Source organism: Dermacentor silvarum, chromosome 11 (genome assembly GCF_013339745.2).
Source record: "Dermacentor silvarum isolate Dsil-2018 chromosome 11, BIME_Dsil_1.4, whole genome shotgun sequence".
Lineage (NCBI taxonomy): Eukaryota > Metazoa > Arthropoda > Arachnida > Ixodida > Ixodidae > Dermacentor > Dermacentor silvarum.
In genome coordinates, this window is record NC_051164.1 from 103,476,993 (window position 1) to 103,496,946 (window position 19,954).

The 19,954-nt window shown below is 51.3% G+C and overlaps 1 protein-coding gene across 1 annotated transcript in view; it reads right to left on the minus strand.

Annotated features, from left to right (window-relative positions):
- The window catches only part of LOC119433276 (bone morphogenetic protein 4), a 74,643-nt gene extending 57,686 nt beyond the window's left edge, over positions 1-16,957 (minus strand). Inside the window, exon 1 of the mRNA XM_037700423.2 lies at positions 14,853-16,957. Coding sequence (XP_037556351.1) covers positions 14,853-15,213 — 361 coding nt within the window. The 5' untranslated portion in view covers positions 15,214-16,957. The remainder of the gene's footprint in view (positions 1-14,852) is intronic.
- Between the last annotated feature and the right edge of the window lie 2,997 nt (positions 16,958-19,954).

Genomic DNA, 19,954 nt, shown 5'->3' on the forward strand with positions numbered 1-19,954 from the left:
GCTGCTTCCAGTTTCTCTAGGCTTGGCTAAGTGTTACTAGGCTCGGCTACTCGCTCAGTCGCCTGAGCTCGCTTTTCCGGGCTCGGAACTCGGGATCCTCGGCCCCTCGGCGCGATACTCCGGATTAGCACGCAGTCGCCGCATTCGTTCTCTGCTGGCGGCACGACAAGCTTCCAGCTGAGCGGCTTCTTCTTCGGGAGTCTTGTACTTCTTCGGCCGTCCCATGTTACATTTACTCAGTGCGAAGTCTACGAGAGTTGTGTGTGATCTTTCTAATCAGTATGACGTCATGGCCAAGCTTCACAAATTGTGTTCTTGACTAAGCAAAGCGAGAATTGGGGCACGAAGCAATAACATGGCTGGGCGAAGCTGGGCAAGTGATTGCTAGGCGACCGCATTGACGGAGCGGGTCTGTTGGAACGCGGTGTTCAGCATTGCAAGCTGCACTATGCAGCGCGCAGTGACGTCATCGCTGGCGCGGCGGCGGAGGAGCGTTGCCGGAGCTAGAAGCGAGGCGTAGTGACGTCATCGCTAGGCGAGTTTTTGCGAACGCTATGCGGGGAAACGAAAAGCTTAAACAGCTCCGCTGTTGAAATCATGGTTTCGTCATAAGGGTGAAGCAATGAATGCGATAGCAACATGTTAGAATACTACACGAAGTGTAGGACTTGTAGTTGTAATCGCAGTAGGAATTGAAGTAAACGTACGCTAAGATTTAAGGTAGAAGGCACGCGCTGGCGGTGTTTTGTTTCATGACATTTTATTGTGGACAGCCATTCTCAAGATTCTGAGCAATATTTTGTAAAGGATGTAAGACCTCGTATATTATCAACTTTAGTGATCGGATGGTGTGGCAATATAACCAGCACATACCATATGTAATATAGCATGGCACGGAATATATATATATATATATATATATATATATATATATATATATATAACGGAACCTCACGGCGACGCCGACGTAAAAAATCGCTTGGAGTGTCCATATAATTGTTATGGCAGTAATGAAAGCAGCAGTCTCTGCACTTTCCGTGGCGAGTGAAACGTAGGAATGGAGACATTAAGCACTCTGCGAACATTCCGACGGCATCCGGGCGTCAAGCAATTTGTAGACGACATTTCGCTGCAGCGCATTCCGTGCAGAAGTGTTAGAAGCAAATAGCCTACATCCCACGTACCTTTATTTTGTGGCTTTGTCGGTTGTGCGCGCTGAAATGTACTAGAAAATGAATACGCGAGAACTCGCCCCACGTTCAGTTCAACTCAATGATTATTTCCATGTTGGCCAAAACGCCATGCTTGCGGTTCCCGTAAGGACAACAGCGCCGGAGTTCCCGCAGGCCATTTTCGTGAGAAACTCTTTAGGGTGATGTCGAAAACATAGCTGCCGTGATGAATTTCCGGCTCCCACGATTGCTTCCGGCACTTGCAGTGCAGAAAAGCAGGGCCTTCGAGATTGGCTTACTTTACTCCGCGAATGCCGTCGCTGGGGGCGCGATTTAGACACTACCGATGGCGAGGGACGACGACGTGACCGTCTCTGCCTCTACTGGGCGATTCCTCCGCAGGCAATAGGGCACCGGCCGGCGTTAGACAAACAGATGGAAAACAAAAAGAAAAACACCCCGCTGATAAGGAACGATACCATCGGGGAGACCGGCGTCGGCGCTGAGTGCGTCGCCGCCTCCACGGCTGCCCCAGCTTCCCGCGTCGTGTCTGTTCGTCGTGCGCGCTCCGGGCGAAGACTCGAGGTATGCGCGCACCCTTATCGATACCCGACATCGCCCTGCGCAGCTTGCCGGCACAGCGCGACCACCCCCCTCCAGAGCGCTGGCGAGCAGCACACACACACACTCTCTCTCTTTTTCAACCAATTCTTCACTCCCCCCCACCCACAGCGAGACACCTTCCGAAAAGCCAGAGTAGTTGCCTTTGGGTGACTTTAGTCGCCCCTCCTCTCCCACTCTCCTGAAATATACAAGCAAGGCCTAAGGAACGTGTGTCTCTCTCCCTCTCTGTCGACCTGGGCCGGCGAGAGTGAAGAGCAGCGTCTTTTTTGTGCAGGTCTTTCGCGCTCACTTTTTTTTATTTTTTTGTCTTCCGCGTGGCTATCGACAGATTTTATTGCTCGCGCTGGAACCAACGAGGGAGCTCGTTTTCTTCTAAAAATGGGTCCCTCCGCTGTTACAAACCTCCCCCCCCCCCATCCCTCCTCTCCCGTCGCTCTCACAGCCCCTGTAGCTGCGACAAGCCGTACCGAGGAAATGCGCCGGTTTCTCGTTGCGCCGCGCACCTTTCTCGCCTCCGTCCGCGACCTGTTGACGCGCGCTGCTGTTGGGGGCAGGGCGCCTCGCTACCGGACCCCCCCCCCCCCCCCCCCCCCCCCCCCCCCAGAAGGACCCGAGTACGGCCAGCGACGCCCCGGTTACCGCACTTAGAAAAAACTAAAAAAAAGTAAACACTGACCCGTAGGGAGGAGACAACGCTGAAGCGCAGGAAAATGCGGCGTGGTCTCTCGCGACGAAATTCCAACGCTTCTTGACATTCTTCGGCCAGTATAGTCAAGCCGCGCACGCGGAACTGCGAGGCGTCGACTGTCCGTGTGACGGACACGTGGGAAAGAGGACGTCTCGAGCAGGGGCAGGACGGCGGAGGAGGCTTTGCTTCGGGGCAGTAAAGTTGACTTGATGCCAAGGAGGTTACGTGGCCGAGACCCCATCGATGACGCAGGAAACATGAAAATAAGGAACGCTCGCTGACGTAGAGTAGATCGACGACGTCGTGTTTTGGGTGTCGAGCGAAGAGGACAGCAAGGGTTTGCTATGAAGGGCGGTTATTAAGGAAGTGCGAGCAAATCAACACCAGACGGAAAAAACAAGTGTTTCCGAAGTTTCAATGCTAGAGCGCGACTACGCAATACCGTGACGATAACGCGCTACCGACGGGTAAGAGTAATTGTCGCTAATTAGCTATATTTGTCGCTGCCGTTGGACGGAGATTATTACGACAGCGAATTATGAGAGAGGCTAAGAGGAGGGATGAATTGTCGCTGCCATTACGAGTGCATACGAGTACCGTAGAAAATGGAGTCAAAATGGAGTAAAAAATATGTTACCACCAAACATTCCCTTTGCCCTCACAGTGCAGTAATAAGAATACAACTAATATAAGGTGTTCGATAGATTACGTTGCACTCGAGTAGTTGGTGGTTCGAAACAACCGGCTCCAATCTGCGCGTTTAATCAGTCCCCAAATGCCCGCAGCCACCCAGCCTTTCTATGTTATACTCAGCCGTTGAAAGTTGAAACTCTTGTTTCCCGTGAAGCTACAGGGAAAAGGGTCTTAGTGGTATAAGCTATGCATAACTCTAACTTCAGAATAATAAGTGCTTATAGATATCAAGATACGGAGAAACCATCCCAAAAACCACGAGCTGTTAATTATGGACAATAAGTTCCGCAGATCACTTGCGCGGCTTCATTACAAGGAAGGCCCGCACGCATTTATTTCGTATAATATGCCATTTGGCAGCTCGTGTGGTAAATAAAAGAAAAAGTAATGGTTGCCAGAAAAATCTCCGATGCCCGTTGAAGCGAACATGGCAAATGGCCATGCAGCAGCGATGTTTGCGGATAAAAAAAAAAAAAAACTAGACCGCTGAATGGCATATTGCAATGAAATTATGTGCAGGAAAAACTGCACTCGAGATTTAATAACGAGACAATAGCTTATACATGCAGGGAAAAAAATGAAGATACTTCGTTACTTCACAATCACTGTTACGAACTCATCCTGTGAGTCGAAGGAATATAATAATGCAAATTCGCGTTGCTGGTACAACAAAATCTGGCATCACAAGTCGCACTGCTGGCACGCGATCTTATTGCCACTCTGAAGGAAGTGATGTTTTAATTACGAACTAACGCAAACATAGTCTTATTGGGATTAACACTGACCTAACAAGAGGTGTCTCAGTCTGGAGCCAATGTTTCGACGACAGGACTTCGTCTTCGTCAAGCACTCGTCTTCGTCAGGACCTGATAAAGACAGGTCCCCTTATCTATATACGTTAGCTGCAGATTGAGGCATCCTTGTTCGGGCATGGTTGATGACTGCATGTTATTGCGAATCCTTTGTCTCACGTAATCTTGTTGTTTTATGTTGTAGTCAACAGCAGTCAAACGAGGGGTATCTCCGGACACAACAGGCTGTGCCCAAATCCACGCCCCAGCGACAGCTCCCTGTGGGTAACGGACACAGACCTCCAAGGTCATGTTTTTGCTAACTCCATGTGCCGGAAGCGATTTTAGGAGCCGGAAATACGCCATGGATGCCATGTTTCAGAAGGGAGCTGTTGTTCTGACGAAGACACGCCTCCTTGTCGACACGTTGAATGCAGAGACACCCTTAGATTGACCACTGGGTGTGTTCCAACTCTGGCTAGCATTGCAGACAATCTACGGTGACTGCTAAGCAGACAGCTTTGAGCCCAAATGAGGGAAAGCATCTGGAAGACGTTTCTCTGACTTCATGCCGCCTCGCGTCGACATGAAGTTGAGAAACACACATATTGTAGCCGTATTTGAGTACTTTGCCGTGCGCAAGCCTTCGAAACGCACAACTTAGCATAAGAAACCGTGACTACGTTTTCTCGTGCACAGGCAATGCTCCCGTCGAGTTTCCATGCCTTCTCCTCAGCCGTCATCTTGTTTGGACAGCAAAATTATAGCCTGCATCGCTTTTGACTTCGATGTTGTCTTCGCGAAGCTGTCTCTTTCGCCGGCTTCGTCAAATTGGAACGAGACTTGGGATGGCTGCTGTCGCCTTAACTGTCTATTTAGCCGTCTACGGTTGGTTCCAATACCCACCGTCTACGTCTTCAAACTTGGAAGTCGTAGACCACCGACCAAACACCGGCACCGTCTTCAAATTTATAGTTGATGACTTCAAGTTTACGTCCTCCTGCGTACTTCTGTCTTGTGTTTCTTTCGGGTATTTACTGCATAGAAGAGAGGAGAAACGCTGCGCAGTGTGAATCGCGTCGTGCCCTGCGTGAAGCTCCGTTGGTGAAGGAAGTATCTTTGGGAGTGGCGGTGCGTATATTTGCATGCCTTGCACCGAAGGATAGAGCGGTTGGTTGCACTGCGCCGCACGTTCCTTACAAAGCAGGAAGTGGCTGGCCATTGACTGCGGCCTCGCCTCTGAACGGCTTCTCCGCAGCAGCGCAGTGCAGTGCGTTTGTGGGACCTGGGCGCCGACTTGTCGGTCTCTCACAAACCAGCTTTTCCGCGGCGACCCAAACTGCGTTCTCTTTGTTTGGAAGAGGGAAAAAAGCAAGCCGGAGATACCTTCGACTGTAGGGTCGATTAGGGGCCACTCCGTGAGCTTTTCAACTCGCGGAACTGCACCCGTACCCCGCCTACACGTGTCTTATATACGCAAGCGCCGATACCTGCATGCGGCGTGGTGTCACGAGCTCGGTATTTTGACGTGCACGAAGATGGACGATTGCGTGACTGTTGTGTGTCGAGAACTGCCACAAAATATGAAAATAAGAATATTCACACGCAGTATGAGACGCTGCGTATTTTTGCAAATGAGATAGCAGTGGATGCTTTTTTTTTAAAGATCTGTTAATGTAAAATCACTTCCGTTTGCTTATTTGAAACAGCCGAAGACTCTGTAGCGCGCCTGAGCACCAAACCTTCTTCTACATTTCATTATATCGTTGCGCATTATACAGTCGAAAAAAAAAAAAACGTTAAGAAAGGAATCTATGAAAAATATTCGTAGCGAGTAAAGAAGAAAAGAAAGTCGCGACCACACTTTTTGAAACGCTGGACATGGCTTGTCTAAAGCCTTGGCCAAAATTAATGGGCTCCCTCCGTGTACCTGCAAAGTTGCGAATTCGTTTCATTTCGCGCGCATAACATCGCCCATACAAGCACAACACGGTAGCAGGTGCCCCGACGAAAGCACCGGACGTGGTCCTTCAAGCTGCACTTTACGCCCTAACGCGCTCAATGAGCCGTTCCATCACGACAGATTATCATTTGTACGCACCCTAGATCCTTCAGTAACTGCCGTGCTTCTCCGTAGACCGTCGCCGTTGTCTACATAGCTACCAATTCACCTTTACTTTTTCATCAGCCTTTCCGGATTCCTCGCGAAAACGACCTCCTGTCGCCGGCAGAGGAAGGGAGACTAACGGCGGCTTCCTTCGAAGTAGCCGTCGCAAAAGAAACGCAAAAAGCGCACGAGACAAGGACATTTTGGCCGTTGCAAACGGTAAGAGGTTCCACCTAAGCTCGCCGACCCCCCCCCCCCCCCCCCCCCTCTCCTTCACTCACGGCTATCTCTAAGACACACAGATACACAACGATATATCCTTTCCCGCGTTCTTTACTGCATTTCCATAGTTACGTTCCGCGTCGCCACAGCTGCAGGGTACAACGAGGCAGTGCCGAGTCCGTTCTGTCACGCATCGGAAGGCGTCACCGCAGTAATTATGTGCAGACTGGCATTGGTAAGGCCGCTTTAGAAATCGTTTCTCGCTATTCGTATAGTTCTGCGGTGTCCTCAAAATATGACTGCTGCCCGGACTGCGCTTGTCGAGGCGTGGCTACCTGTAGAATATGGAGCGGCTATACGTGCAAGTCGACCACCGGACCACCAACGGTGAACTTACGGTTCAAACTAAGTATCCCTGCTATACATTATTGAAACGAACCATCACATATTTAGATGCCTATGTGAGGTGCGCCACTCTTTTTGTGCCGCAGGGCTAAGTATCGAATTTAACGAAAAAATTAACTCAGAAACTACTCTGGGAGTTGTCTAAGAATGCGTATAAGCATTGTGTCACTTCCTCGTCTCCACGCATCCCGGCGTCATCATCAATGCTATGAAACCTTATCCGATGAGTATAAACTCTTATCAACCCTTGTCGGTCGGTATCAATCTTATCGGACTTGATCGGATCCTTATCAACACTTATAAGTGCTTATTAACCTTATCAGAATTGATCCGACCATTATAAGTCCTTATCGCTCTTTACCACCTTTCCATCCGCGTCGCAGCATTATCAACCGTAATGAGGCCCATATAAGCCCTCATCACTCCTTATCCTCCTTATCAACTCATTGACTGTTTATATGTGTGCGTGTTGCGCGACGGGAAGTGCGTGAGCCCTCAGAGATCGGTGGCATTACGGTCGGTGAAGGAACGCCCCCAATGGAAGGCGCATCCGGCGACCACCGAAACGCATCGCGGATGTGGCGTGTTTGGCATGAAATTTTTGCAACATCTGATTTTTCTTGATGTCAGCAATGCTCCAGGTCGACTCTAAATGTGGTACGAGAGATGGCTTTTATTCCACCATCGCCAAATCCTTCAACAGAGCCTTCATAGAAACGGTTCTCCTTTGACATTTGTTTTGTACGCATGCCTGTACGCATGCCTGAAGCATACAACACATTGTATGGTTTGTCGTCGTTTGTCGTAGATTCGAAACTCGCTACCGCCAGCGTTTTCCCCTTTCGAATTTATTTCGAATTTTATTCGAATTTTATTTTTCGAATTTATTTCAAAGAGACGGAAGGACGGACGGACATGTTTCCTCGTTAGGTAGGCATAGAAATGGTGGCGTATATATATATAAAAAAAAAGGTTTCAAGCAATCACTCGAGCAAGGGCCGCTGATAGCGTACGTTTCTCGATCGAACCGTCAATGATAGGTCCGCGGCCATCACATTAAAACGGTGTGCGGGGGGACTATAGCAGGCCGCGATGCGTATAAATGATACGCATGGAGCGGGTTTTCTCGCCTCCCTTATTGGTTGATGCTGTCACGTGTCGCTTACGAAACGCTGCAGTCAACTATTACTGAGGTCGGCCCCCGCCTGTTATTCTCACCCCTTTCTCCCTTTCCTCTTTCTCCGGTGACAGTTAACGAGCGGGCAAGCACGCGCCGCCGGGGTCGTTTAAATAGCGCCGCCATGCCGGGTTAGAACAGCCGGGGCCGTTAACTTCACGGCGGCGGCGGCGACTGAAGGCGTAAGTGGGAAGGACGGTAACATAAACAGCGGGGTGAGAGGGGGAAACGAGACGGAAGTAATGGCCCCCTCGTTCATCACGATTCGGGTGCGTACGCTAAGCGGGAAAAGGTGGGAGGGCGCCACGTGGGGCGGTCGACAATAGCCGGAGAAAGAAAGAAAGAAAGAAAGAAAGAAAGAAAGAAAGAAAGAAAGAAAGAAAGAAAGAAGGGCGGGTGCAGAGAGCGGGGAAGCGCGGATGCCGAAACGCATGCAAATGGGATCGCGTCAGCCTCCGAATCGGCGATCAGGTTACGATGGGACCTTTTTGCCAAACACACACTTCCAATCTCGAGCGGCGATACTAAAGCTTGAATCGCAGTTTTGCGAACGCGCAGCAGCCTCGAGCGATGTCAGTGACCTCTGGAGCGAACGAGGTGCTGCGAGATGCAGAACTGATATGCCGAGGTATCGGAGTAGCCGAAGCCCTTCGCGGGAACGGATAGCCACGTTGGACAAGCCACCTTGTATGAGGCACCGCATTGTGGTGCACAGTTCGTTCTTTCAGATAGTTATCCTCTCCAGGTGGGAAGGAGCTTGAGAGACACGGTGTGGTGACGAATTGTGTGTTTCTGTGTACGGTGTTCTTGTATTTCCTGCCCTTGTCTTCGCTACCACTTCGTACCCTGTGTACGATTGACGGCAGAATCGGCACGAACAATTAGATCGCTTTTGTCTTGTCGAAACTGTCGGTTGGCTGGCCTGCTCGTGTGTCCTGCCGTTCGCTGTCGTTACTCACTCCGCTGTTTCTCGTTCTGCGCGAACCGTTCTTGCGTGCGAAAATGTTCGCGAATCCTGGGCCCAGACTTGCTAAAATGTTTCGCCTGGCAGAGCTTCGTGGGATTTGTCGACGGCAGAGCATCCTACAATATTTCACCTGCAGAGTCTTTATAACGAAGTGATGGACAAGGAGTTTTGAAATTCCTACGTGAACTTAATAAATAGGTCTAACGAACGAATAAACGAACGAATAAGCGAACGAATAAGCGAACGAATAAGCGAACGAATAAGCGAACGAATAAGCGAACGAATAAACGAACGAATGAATCAACGAATGACCAAATCAACGAATGACCAAATCAACGAATGACCAAATCAACAAATGACCAAATCAACGAATGAATGAATCAACGAATGAATGAATGACCTATTAATCATAACCAATTATGCAGAAACAGAAGCTGGTCTAAACGCCAAAGACAGAAAGGCTGCTTGCGGATGCGAGGCCATGCCATAGGCGCAGGTGTAGTAACTGCAAAGGGCGTGGCCGCAACATTGCGCAACAACATCGTAAAATAGGCTGCACACAGCGTGAATTGTGCAACAACGCAACATGACAAGCCAATAAGTTAAGGAGCACAATCCCTGCAGACTCGCTGAGTTTCTGTTACGCAACTCGCACAAACGCTTGCGGCTTGGCTGCGGTCTTGGCTAGCGCGGCTGTGCAGGCCAAGTCTTAGGCGCTATACAGTAATAGCGATAGCTTTGTGTGAGAATGCTCAAAGCGTGCGGTAGCAAAAAAAAAAATTACCATCACCATGATAGCTTTAGCATTCAGTAGTTCATGCGACAGCACCGGCCGTGTTTCTCTTGTCAGAGACACTGCATTTGCGACCGTAGCGTTATTGTCTTCTTAAAGAGGTAAGGCAAACGTCCACAGGATTCGTTAAAGAGGTCTCTCTCTGTCTCGAGAAAGCACTCCTCGAATTAATGCACAGCACAGGCCTAAGACGTACTCAGTTTCGAACGAATTCGTTCACGGGCTAATTGGTACATTCTTCTTGTTGAAAACTGTGCCGCGCGATAGACAAGGGCATAAAGGGTGGTGCCTACGTACTTTGCATTCCTTTATGATCAGTCTGTTCGTTGGTGTCAATGTTTATTGGCTCCTTATGATACGACTATATATATATATATATATATATATATATATATATATATATATATATATATATGTACACGCCGATAGAGAGCACCGTCCAACAGAAGTTGCTTTAATTTAGCAAAAACAAGCCGCAGCGTCTGCGGGAGACGCCGCGGGTCGTTTAACGGGCTTTGATGGCGAACCTGATCGTGACGTCATCTTGGCTATCGGCGAGGAGCGTGATTCGAATAGCGCGCTCACGTGACCCTGCATTGATGTCATTGCGCGCGAAGGGGCGGAGCGTCAACGAAAATTTAAACCGCGATTGCGGTGCTGCTACACGCAAAATCGAGAAAATAACTGCAGGAATTGAATTATACCGTGTCAGCCTTCCAAACCCCCGTAAATCTTCCCATTCTAAAACCTCCTCAGTTTCCCTTTAATGGCGAATCTACGACACTGAAAAAAGCCACTATATTATAATATAGACAAAGTCGATAGTTAATCGTTCGCTTTCTCTCTCTTACCGCCAGAAGAAGCTCGGCATCTCTCAGTTACTCTATTCCCTAGTCGCGAATGGAGTAGTTAACTGTATGAAGTAACTCTAGCCACGAACGGTACAATACCCCCCCCCCCCCCCCCCTCCCCCCGCGGTCGCGTTACGTATGTAGTCAGCTACCGGGAACGTCATTTCTGTACGCGCGCTTGCCGTGCGTAAGCAAGGTCACGCTTCTCTTATGTAAACAAGGCACGTTGTTTATACCAGGTAAGGGAGAGGGGGGATGGAGGTTGAAATTTCCCGACGCGTCGAGAAAGAGAGGGGAGGGGAAGAGGGGATTGCGGCGATTAGCGGCGTGCGAGCAGTGTAAGCGGATTTTGTAGCAATCGATTGGCCCAAATACTTCCGACGCCGACGGCCTCTCGCAGGTCTTAATGCACAGCAGTGGCCGATAACCAGCCGATAATGCGCGTTGTGTACCGACCGTGCCACTTCTGCGTCATGTCTGCGTATCCCGTGTGCCTTGCGTATCCCCCGGCCTCGGCGTTCTATAGTGCTGAGGCCATTCCGGCAGGTAATCGGCACACACGCGTGTAAACCGTTAAGGGTATGTATAGGGAGACGCCGTTTGCCTTGAGAGGGCGTCACCCAGCCCGTGTTTTCTTTGTAGCGCGTCGTGCTTCATCTGCGAGCCATAAAGGAAGGAAAAGAACTACGAGGGCACATTGCGTATCTAAACTCGGCCCAACACGTGATCTGTCGCGTTGTATTCCACCGCCCTGCTCAGAGCACGTGCATAGAGAAAAGATGACGGCAGCGTGCATCTGCAGCGCTCGCACGTTGCTGCCAGCTCCAGGTCTTGCTCGAGCATGGAGTTTTGTTTCTTTCCTCCATGTGCTCGGGTAAGCGTGATGCGAAACTGTGGCTTCGTCGATACGTGTCGTAGCTCGTATAAAAAGGTTGATTTAGGTTTAATTCGAACATTGTTAGAAAGAATCGTAGGTGTCATGACGGCGCAATTTTAACTAAGCAGCTTGGTTTCTTAAAAAAAAAAAAAAAGGTCTGAATCACTTCGACAAAACACATTTCTCACTTGCGTAGCGAAACGATGTAATCTAAACCTTTAAATTTGATTTAACATAGGCGTAGCAGTAGCAAGGCGAGGTGTTCACCTTGCAGGGATCATTAAACTAGCACCGGTTTCGAGACATCCATGCTCAAAACTTGCGACGATTTGCATTGGCTCTTCACGTGTATTATAGTTTACTGAAGGCAGTGCACTTTTCGCGCTGCAGGATAAGGAAGGAAGGAAGGAAAGAGTGGAGAAGGAAAGGCAGGGAGGTTAACCAGTTCAGCACAACCGGTTTGCTACCCTACACATGGGAGCGGGATGAGGGGGAATGAAAGATGGGGAGGAGAGAGAGAGGGAGAGAGCACATAACGTACACAGCACACACATCGTCAGTCACAGTCCGTCACTCTTGCGTGGTACGTGACATCACTGTCATAGCCGCTTGTCCAAGCCCGTTTCCTTTAAAAACCTAAGCAGTCCCTTCGTCGCTTTCAGCTGCGATGTCTTCTGTCAACGACACGTGAGAATGGTTTCAATTGACAGTGGTCGATTGTCCAGGTGTGCTAGAACGGACGCCAGGGACTGTCTCGGAACATTATATTCAGGACAGTCGCATAGAATATGTTCTAGCAGGATAAAGCTACGGGAAACGCAAACGTGTATATACCGTATTAAGTGAACACACTTCGAACACCATCCGGATTCAGTTTGCTGGCGCGATGTATGCCGTGTAATGTAAATAATCAGTAATTAGCTAAGTTGGTAATTGCGGAAATGAAGATTTCGATTTCTACGGAGCTTACTTTCGGCCTCTGCGAGCAACCGAGCTGCACACATGGAATTGTTGCCATATCTACCGTAGGACATCAATTGAGAAACACCCGGTATATAGTTACATGGGACACATTCCCTTGCTTGCTTACTGTCTGTGTGTCTAATGAGTCAGCTTCTGTTTGTACCAAATTCATGCTGCATCCTCTTTAGATATTGAGTAGTAGTATTGTAGTAATGTAGTAGCATTACAATGCGAATAGCACAGTAGAAAATACTCTAAATCATCCTCTATCATGGACAAGACATCCAAAACTGGTGAAAGGTGTCGGGAAATCCGGGCGCATGCCCCTGGATTCTCGTGAAGCTGGGTAAACGTTCGTATATTAAAGAACCGAGTGTTTTTCAGTTGTGGAAATGGTTGTGAGGCCGTATTCCCCATGTTTCGGTCAAATGAACAGGTTAAGAAAAACGAAAGTTCGGGTCGCTGAACCTGTTCTCTTAGAGGAACGACGCAGCGAGAAAAACAGCCGCCGCGGATTTCTTTTTCGTGCCGGAGAAGCTGAGCGAGCGGTGTTGCTCTAAGCAGATTAACGCTCCCTGCGCGCGAGCCAAGTCGCCGTCGAGCTCAACGAACTACGTAAGCACGCTACATGCCGATCACGGGTGTTCCTGCTTCGTACAGGAAAGGCAGCGATTCCCGCTGGGTTTCGGAAAACAAGGACGAACGGAGCCTCCGAAGCCAAACGCGACAGTATCGAAAAAACGAACGTAGTTGCTGCTTGAAATGAATTGGAACTGTAACAAATTTTATTTTTGTTTGCTTGTAATCTCGTCGCCTTCCTTGTTTAGCTGTGCCTTTCTTTATTTTCGTTTTCTTTTTATAATGTCTCGGCCCGAGCAATCGGTGGTGTCGTGCGGCGTCGGAAGAAAAAAAAAAAAAAGAAAAAGGAAACGTTTCGCATTTTAATGGAGGAATTCGACGTCGGCACTGACCTGCATCGTGCCCTCTTTGGATAAGTGATGTACTGTCACTCCGGAATGAAACGCGAACACGAGGAAACGAACTAGAAGGCGAAGGTTAACTTCCACACACGCCGCCGTGTGTGTGTGACATTGAGGTGATTCATTCACAGAGGCTTTGGGGCCAGAGCACACTTGGCACCAGGCTACGCCACGACCAGTCATCTCACTTTCAAGTAATCCGGCGTAAGAAGCGTATTTTCGCTTTTCCTTCCCGTTTCGTTCCGGCGTACGTAGAACGGCCACTTAGAGCTGGCTTAGGGAGACGTCATAGTGTAAAATGAAATCTTGCGTGTTTTTTTGTGAGGAATAACGGAGGAACCGTCCAACAGACCTCTCTGTCGAGTTCACGTGACCATCGCGTTCAAGATGCACTGCGAAACTTGTCACAGTATAGCTCACAGTCGGGGGGCGTTCAAGAAGCACCGATCCGCGATACGTACGGCCCTTTACGAGCGACAAAGGGGCGTACATTGCTGAAAGTGCGCTGTTATCCAAGACACTGCCATACGACCTCCGCGTAGATAAACTCAAGCTCCCTTATCCTTCCACTTTACCGAATCTCCTGTTTTACGTGAATGTGTACGCCAGGTGTTTGGTCGAGAAATCAGCACTGGTGGAGCCTGCTCACGTCGCCTACAATTTGCTTCGGTTTCAAATCAGACGCTCTCAGTCGCCTCTTCACTCGCTGTTACGTATAGCATCGGTGTTTATAAATTATCAAATATACCCTTTCACTACCTAATCTAAAACACTCGCCGGTTAGTCTCTAGCATTACGATAATTGGTGTGGTCCTTACCGAATGCGAGGACCGCAATAATGGTCGCATGGCTAGAAACTAGCCGGCGATTTTAGACATCCTTCCTTCCGAACTACGTTATCGAAGCGTCGCGACTGGGCTAAGCTGTTTGATTGCCGTTCCTTGCAGAGGCGGGGCCATACTACAGCTTGAGCAGTTACAATCTGGCTGTACGACGGACCAGAGGCCGAACACCGTTGGTCAGTGGCCGTAGCGTTCGAATCCGCGTTCATCGGATAGCCTTACCGGTGCTGTACATGTGTACGCTGGCCAAGGTGACGCATCCTTCGATGGGCGTTAGCAGAAGACTTGTCCGAAGCATTTACTCCGAGCGCTTAAACGGAGCCAGTGGCGCACGTCTAACCACCATCCGTCGGGCAGCTATGTAGACCTTCCCACAGTTTACGTAGCAGAGCCAGAATACGTGCAAGAAGTTGCAAAAACGTAGGGTCCGTATTCACAAAAAAAAAAAAAAAAGCTCTTACGTTAGAATTGGTCTTAAGAAGGCCAGTGAGACAGAGCACTTGTGGAAAAAAAAAAAAGCTTTGTAAATTCAGCTCCACGTACTATACTCTTCGTGCTCTAGAGCACGTGCTCACGCATGCACGCATTAGTCGTCCAGCGCCGGTTAAGGTCGTTGGAAGGTCTACATGTATACGACGAACTGTCGTGGGAAAGGTCTACATGTACGATACGAGGCGCAGGAGTCTTTCGAGGAACTCACCTTCGCTCTTAAAGCTGTAGTAGTGCGTGACCTCCTTGGCGGCTCCGCGGGCGAGGCCTTTCCTGCCGCGTCCGCGACTGCGTCCTCCGCCGCCTTCCTCGGGCGGGTGGTGCAGGCTACGCCGGTAGACGCGCATCATGTGATCCAAGTGCAGCTTGTTGGAGGCCCCGCGGCCGTAGCTCGTGGGCGCGCTGGACAGTCCCAGGTCGGCCAGTATGCGGCCCTTGATGAGTTCGATGGCGCGGGCGCGGTCCGGGTCGTCGCCGCCGCCGCCCATGACGGCCCTGGCCCGGCACCCGGGGGGAAGAAGCACCGCCGCCACCAGCAGCGCCCACGACACCGCCAGGACGGGACACAGCATGGGCGCGATCAGGCCGAGTTACGCGCCTCCGGCCGACTGCGCATGCCTGCCTTTTTGCCGCGGGCTTATTGTCCCCGCTTTAGGTGACGATCGTTCGCCTCTCCTGCCCACCCGGTTGGCTTCAGCTTACGTGGGAGACTGCGTCGCAGTTGCCTTCTTTCACTGTCTTCCACGAGGTTCGAGGGGTTGCCTTCTGCGATGCAAGCGCAGGTCACCGGTGGCACACGAGTAGATCTGCCGAGAGAGGTACAGGTCTAGTTTCTCGTTGCTTGTCGTCCTCAGCCGAACGCACTAGTTTGTCCCCGAGAGAGAGAAAGAGAGTATCCTTGCATCCAGAGCGCCGCCTTGTCTTCAATGACTGCACTGGGACGCGTCGGCGTCGTCGTCTTGGATGGGTCTAGATTTCCTTCAAGGATTTGAGCTACACTCACATTCACCAACCCTAAAAATTTTCCAGGAATGCTCTAGAAAGAAAAAAGTATCATCCGCGTAGTCAGTCTTGCTTGCTGTACGGTCGACGCGAATACGTGCTTTGAATTCCGTTGTTGATGACGCCGCTCGAGCGGGGGTGTAGTCGGCAATCGGTCGCTTCGGCTTTTCCGCTAGCTCGTCGACTTACCGTAGCCCGTGACGCATGTTATACTGCAGCGGTAGCTCTCGAAGTTTCCGCAAGGCGCGAGTTGCCGCTCCTGGTTTCTTTGCGCAAACTGAAGGGTTGCAACCAGCGGAATTCTGGCACCGCTCACTCGCCACGACGCGAGCTGTACTGGCACTAGCTCCGCCGTTATCCGAGCTAAGCTGGACAACTCTCTGGAGCAAAGACCCGGCAGTAGTTCCTTCGCACTCTTTTCAGAAAAAGTACGGGAGAGAGCACCTTAGAACGGTATGAAATGTGAACAATCGCCTAACTTTCTCGAAGTTTTCGTTTTCCCCTATATACACATACTGGCGTTCACTAGCCCGTCACTAATATCGGCACACACGTCACCAAAGCGGGAGAAGGCTCCACGTCACCGAAGGTCTCACACACACACAACGGTCACTCGTTGTCGACGGTGCGAAGATGTCGGCTCGACGTCGAAGCGAAGCGGAAACCGAGGCGCGATCGGCTCGAGCGCAGTTGCTTTTCTCACACCAGTCGGCAACGGCGGCACACCGGTTGCTATTCCTCCGGACGGGCGACTACGGCGACGAGCACCAGCCGGTGCGACCACGAAACCACGCGCTTCGGGAACGCCGATGTAGCGGTGCCGTAAGGTAGCAGCGTCTCCCGCAACGCACATTGCCCGTCGTTCCCCACTTGGAATCCTTTTTTTTCCCTCGTGAGGCCTAGATGACAAGAGGAGGGAGCGAGTCTGGTTGCGAACCAGCTGGATGGCTCGTCTCGGGGTGCCGCCTGGTAACGCGCACAGATGGTACGGAACACCGCGGTAGCGCCGCGGGCATGTCTTCACGGAGGTTGCTGCCGCTGGTGCCGCCGGCGACGAGGGGCAACTTCGCTGTTCAGCAGCGGTGCATCACAGAGCGGTTTCACCGAGCGAGACGAAAACTCCTCTTGGTTGTCCTGGCTCGAGCTTCTGGGACGGCTGTCTCTCGCCAATGGTTCACCAGCAGCGACGACGAGGGACCCGGCGTCGTTTTCGCGGAGGCCGGCCGGCCGCCGGGAGCTTGTCCCGTACTCCGAGACCGGTCTGCGGCGTGTCGGCGGCGACGACGGCTGCTCCGTCCGGCGTGCGTGCTCGGAGTGTACGAGGCGCGAGACGACTTTGGCACGTGCCGAGACGAGAAGTTTTCAGGTAGAGCGAGGCGGCTCTCCTCCTCGCATCTCCACTAACCCTCGTCTCGCCGCCGCCACGGTGTGTGCGGGAGCAGTCTCTTGCCCTCCCACGAAGAACACCCCCCCCCCCCTCCCGCCACCCCTTACCCCCCGCCTTCTCTCTGTCGTACAACGGGTGCTTGCTCGTCGCCACCGCCGATGCTGCCTGTTTCTTCGGCGCACGCGACGTCAGACGGAGTGCAAGGGGAGCGTCGCCATTGGCCGGTCGCAAGTGACGTTTGAACTTTCCCGTTCCTCTCCCGTCGTGCCTCCATTCTTCTTCGTTTGATATTTATTTTTCTTCTCGTTCCTTAACTCTCCGTTTAGGCGACGAGAAGGAGGTATGCGGACTCGAAAGGACAAACACAGAAAGAGGGGAACGCCGGGAGAGGGGAGAGATCGGACAACGGAGGAATTGACAGTTGGGACAATTAGTTCCCCCTCTGGGCGCAATCGTAGCGTTAGACGCCAGTGTTTGATTGTGTGTGTGTCCGCCCTCGCTTACCGCAAAATGGCATTGCACCACCGCTGCTTCTAACGTTCAACCTGTTGCGGCGCCTTTGGTTACGGAAATAGCGGCGGTGCGGTGGGCGCCCGCTGCATCAATTTCCTGTACGCCGCGTTTGATTACTCCGTCGTCAATTTGCGGAGCGAAAATTCCTGAGCGCCCGTTCGCCTGATGACACCCCATCACCGGAAGGCTCGGGGGCGCCGAGTGGTTAAAGTTACACTGTGAGATGAATGCGCTCGACACACTGTCGCTGACAGGGATGCCATCGAAAGGCCGCGGAAGGAGATCGTTCTTCCGCCAGTCACATTTTTGCGGGGTCAGCCGAAGCTCGCGCGAGCGTTTGACGGTGGCTTCGTACCGTTGTCACGGGCAACGGGGGCGCACTTGGTGACGCGCGAGTGACGCACATGAATGAATAGCTTGCGGTCAGCCCCTCTATGGGACCAGACGTTATGAGGCTGTGTGAGGTCTGTTTGGCCTGAATAACACTTTGGTCTCTAATGAAAGGTCGCGCTTCAACTTTTAACACGAAAGTGTTTTATGCCGGGGTCCACCAAGACTTCACTGACGTATTTCCGTCACGGAAATACGTCAGCTTACAATGTACACGAACATAATACAAAGAAAGAAACCAGAAGAAAAAGTTCCACAAGCATGCAGAATTTGGAAATCGAACCCACGACCTCTCGGTCCGCGACGATAGATTGCCGAGCGTTTAACCCATTGCGCCACAAACGCATTTGCAGAGAGCTACACAGACGCGCCTTATATATCTAACACTCCTCCGTGTACCCGCGCTCTTGCTCGGGGCGGTGCCGCCGCCTACGAGCAGAAAAGAGAAGTACTGCATTATGACACTAAAGGTACGTCCACACTAGCGACAAAAACGCGCGCGACACGCCGCGCGATGCTGTCGCGCGCGGCAAGATTCACGAAAAGCGGCAGCAACGCGCGGCAAACGCTCGAATGGGTGCGAGACCCATTTTTTGCGGCAGCCGCAAAACGAGCACCAATCAGAAGCGAGCTGCGCAGTTGAGGCGCCACCTGTCGCACAAGCAAAGAATCATAATGCATGGGCTCTGAGATCGAACAGTGACACGCACGCCGTAAAATCTCAGAGGCTATGTCCAGTCAAGGGGGCTGTTTTTGTTAAGCCTTCCCACACCGCCACCGAGACATCGACGAAGAATTCGCCTCGCAATGGAGGCGTTTTTGGAAACCGTTCGCGGATATGCGTGCCTCTATGACAAATCGAACGTCGATTTTAAGGACAAGGAGCTGTGTGCCACATGCGGGAAAGCAGAGTGTGCGCCTGGCTCTCAGTGTCCCTGTACCGCCATATGGGGCGCACCCAAAACTTTCTCGTCCGCTTTCTGGCACGTCGACGTTGCACAAGTAAAGAACAAATCAGTATTATAGTGTTCACAGTCACCAGTAGCTCCGCGTCCGTATCCGACATGGCTGAGCGTGACCAGCAGTGGCGCAAAGAAACACAGAATGGAACACGAAACCGGCAGAACGGAGAGCGCGTTGTCACGAGAAGTATCGAATGGAACGAGACAACGCGGCACTCCATGCGCCATTGCCGCGTGCCGCAAAACGCGAGTGTGGACTTGCCCGCGCGAGTCTGCCGCGCGGGCGCTTGCCGCGTGCGGCGTGTCGCGCGCGTTTTTGTCGCTAGTGTGGACGTACCTTAACGCGCACCGACAGTGAACGCTTCGGTGGTCTCAGCACTACGACGCCTCGATGCCAGCATTCGAAGGGACGCTGGCATCAAGAAGCACTACCAACGCCACCTAGGTGGCGTTCACCGTACTCAGCACAGCGGAGCGTGGCCTCCGCAATTAGCTCTGAAAATGTTTCTGAAGTTGATCGCGGAGGCTGCAATTACGACGCGCTGTACGCGCTGATTTGACTCGGTGACGATTCAGTTACGTGCTTTGTCTTGCGCGTTGTATTAGTGTGTCAGTTACGTGCTTCGTCTTTCGCGTTGTGCTAGCGTGTGCAGCGTAGTGCAGCTTCCATATGCACGACGGTTGCTCATGGTCATCGACGTTGGTAGTCGTGATGGAGGAGACGTGCCACCAGGCGTCAGCGTGGGTGCATCAACGCCTAAGGGCGCTTTAGCCACAAAACACCAATAGACATTATATATCAATGTGCAATAAACATTACACTACTTCTGTGAAGACACGTTTCACTTTCGTGTTCTATACCGATTCCTATATAAGAGGGATCAACCACATTTTTTTAATGGCTTCGCACGACAAGCGTCACGGGTTGGTGAAATTATGGCAATAGCAAGTTCTTGCTTGAGCGGCTTAAATAAAAAAAAAACAAAACAACAACGTTGGAATAGAGCTGCTCTCCAGAAAATGATTATCCCTTTTGCACCATCAACATCATATAATCCA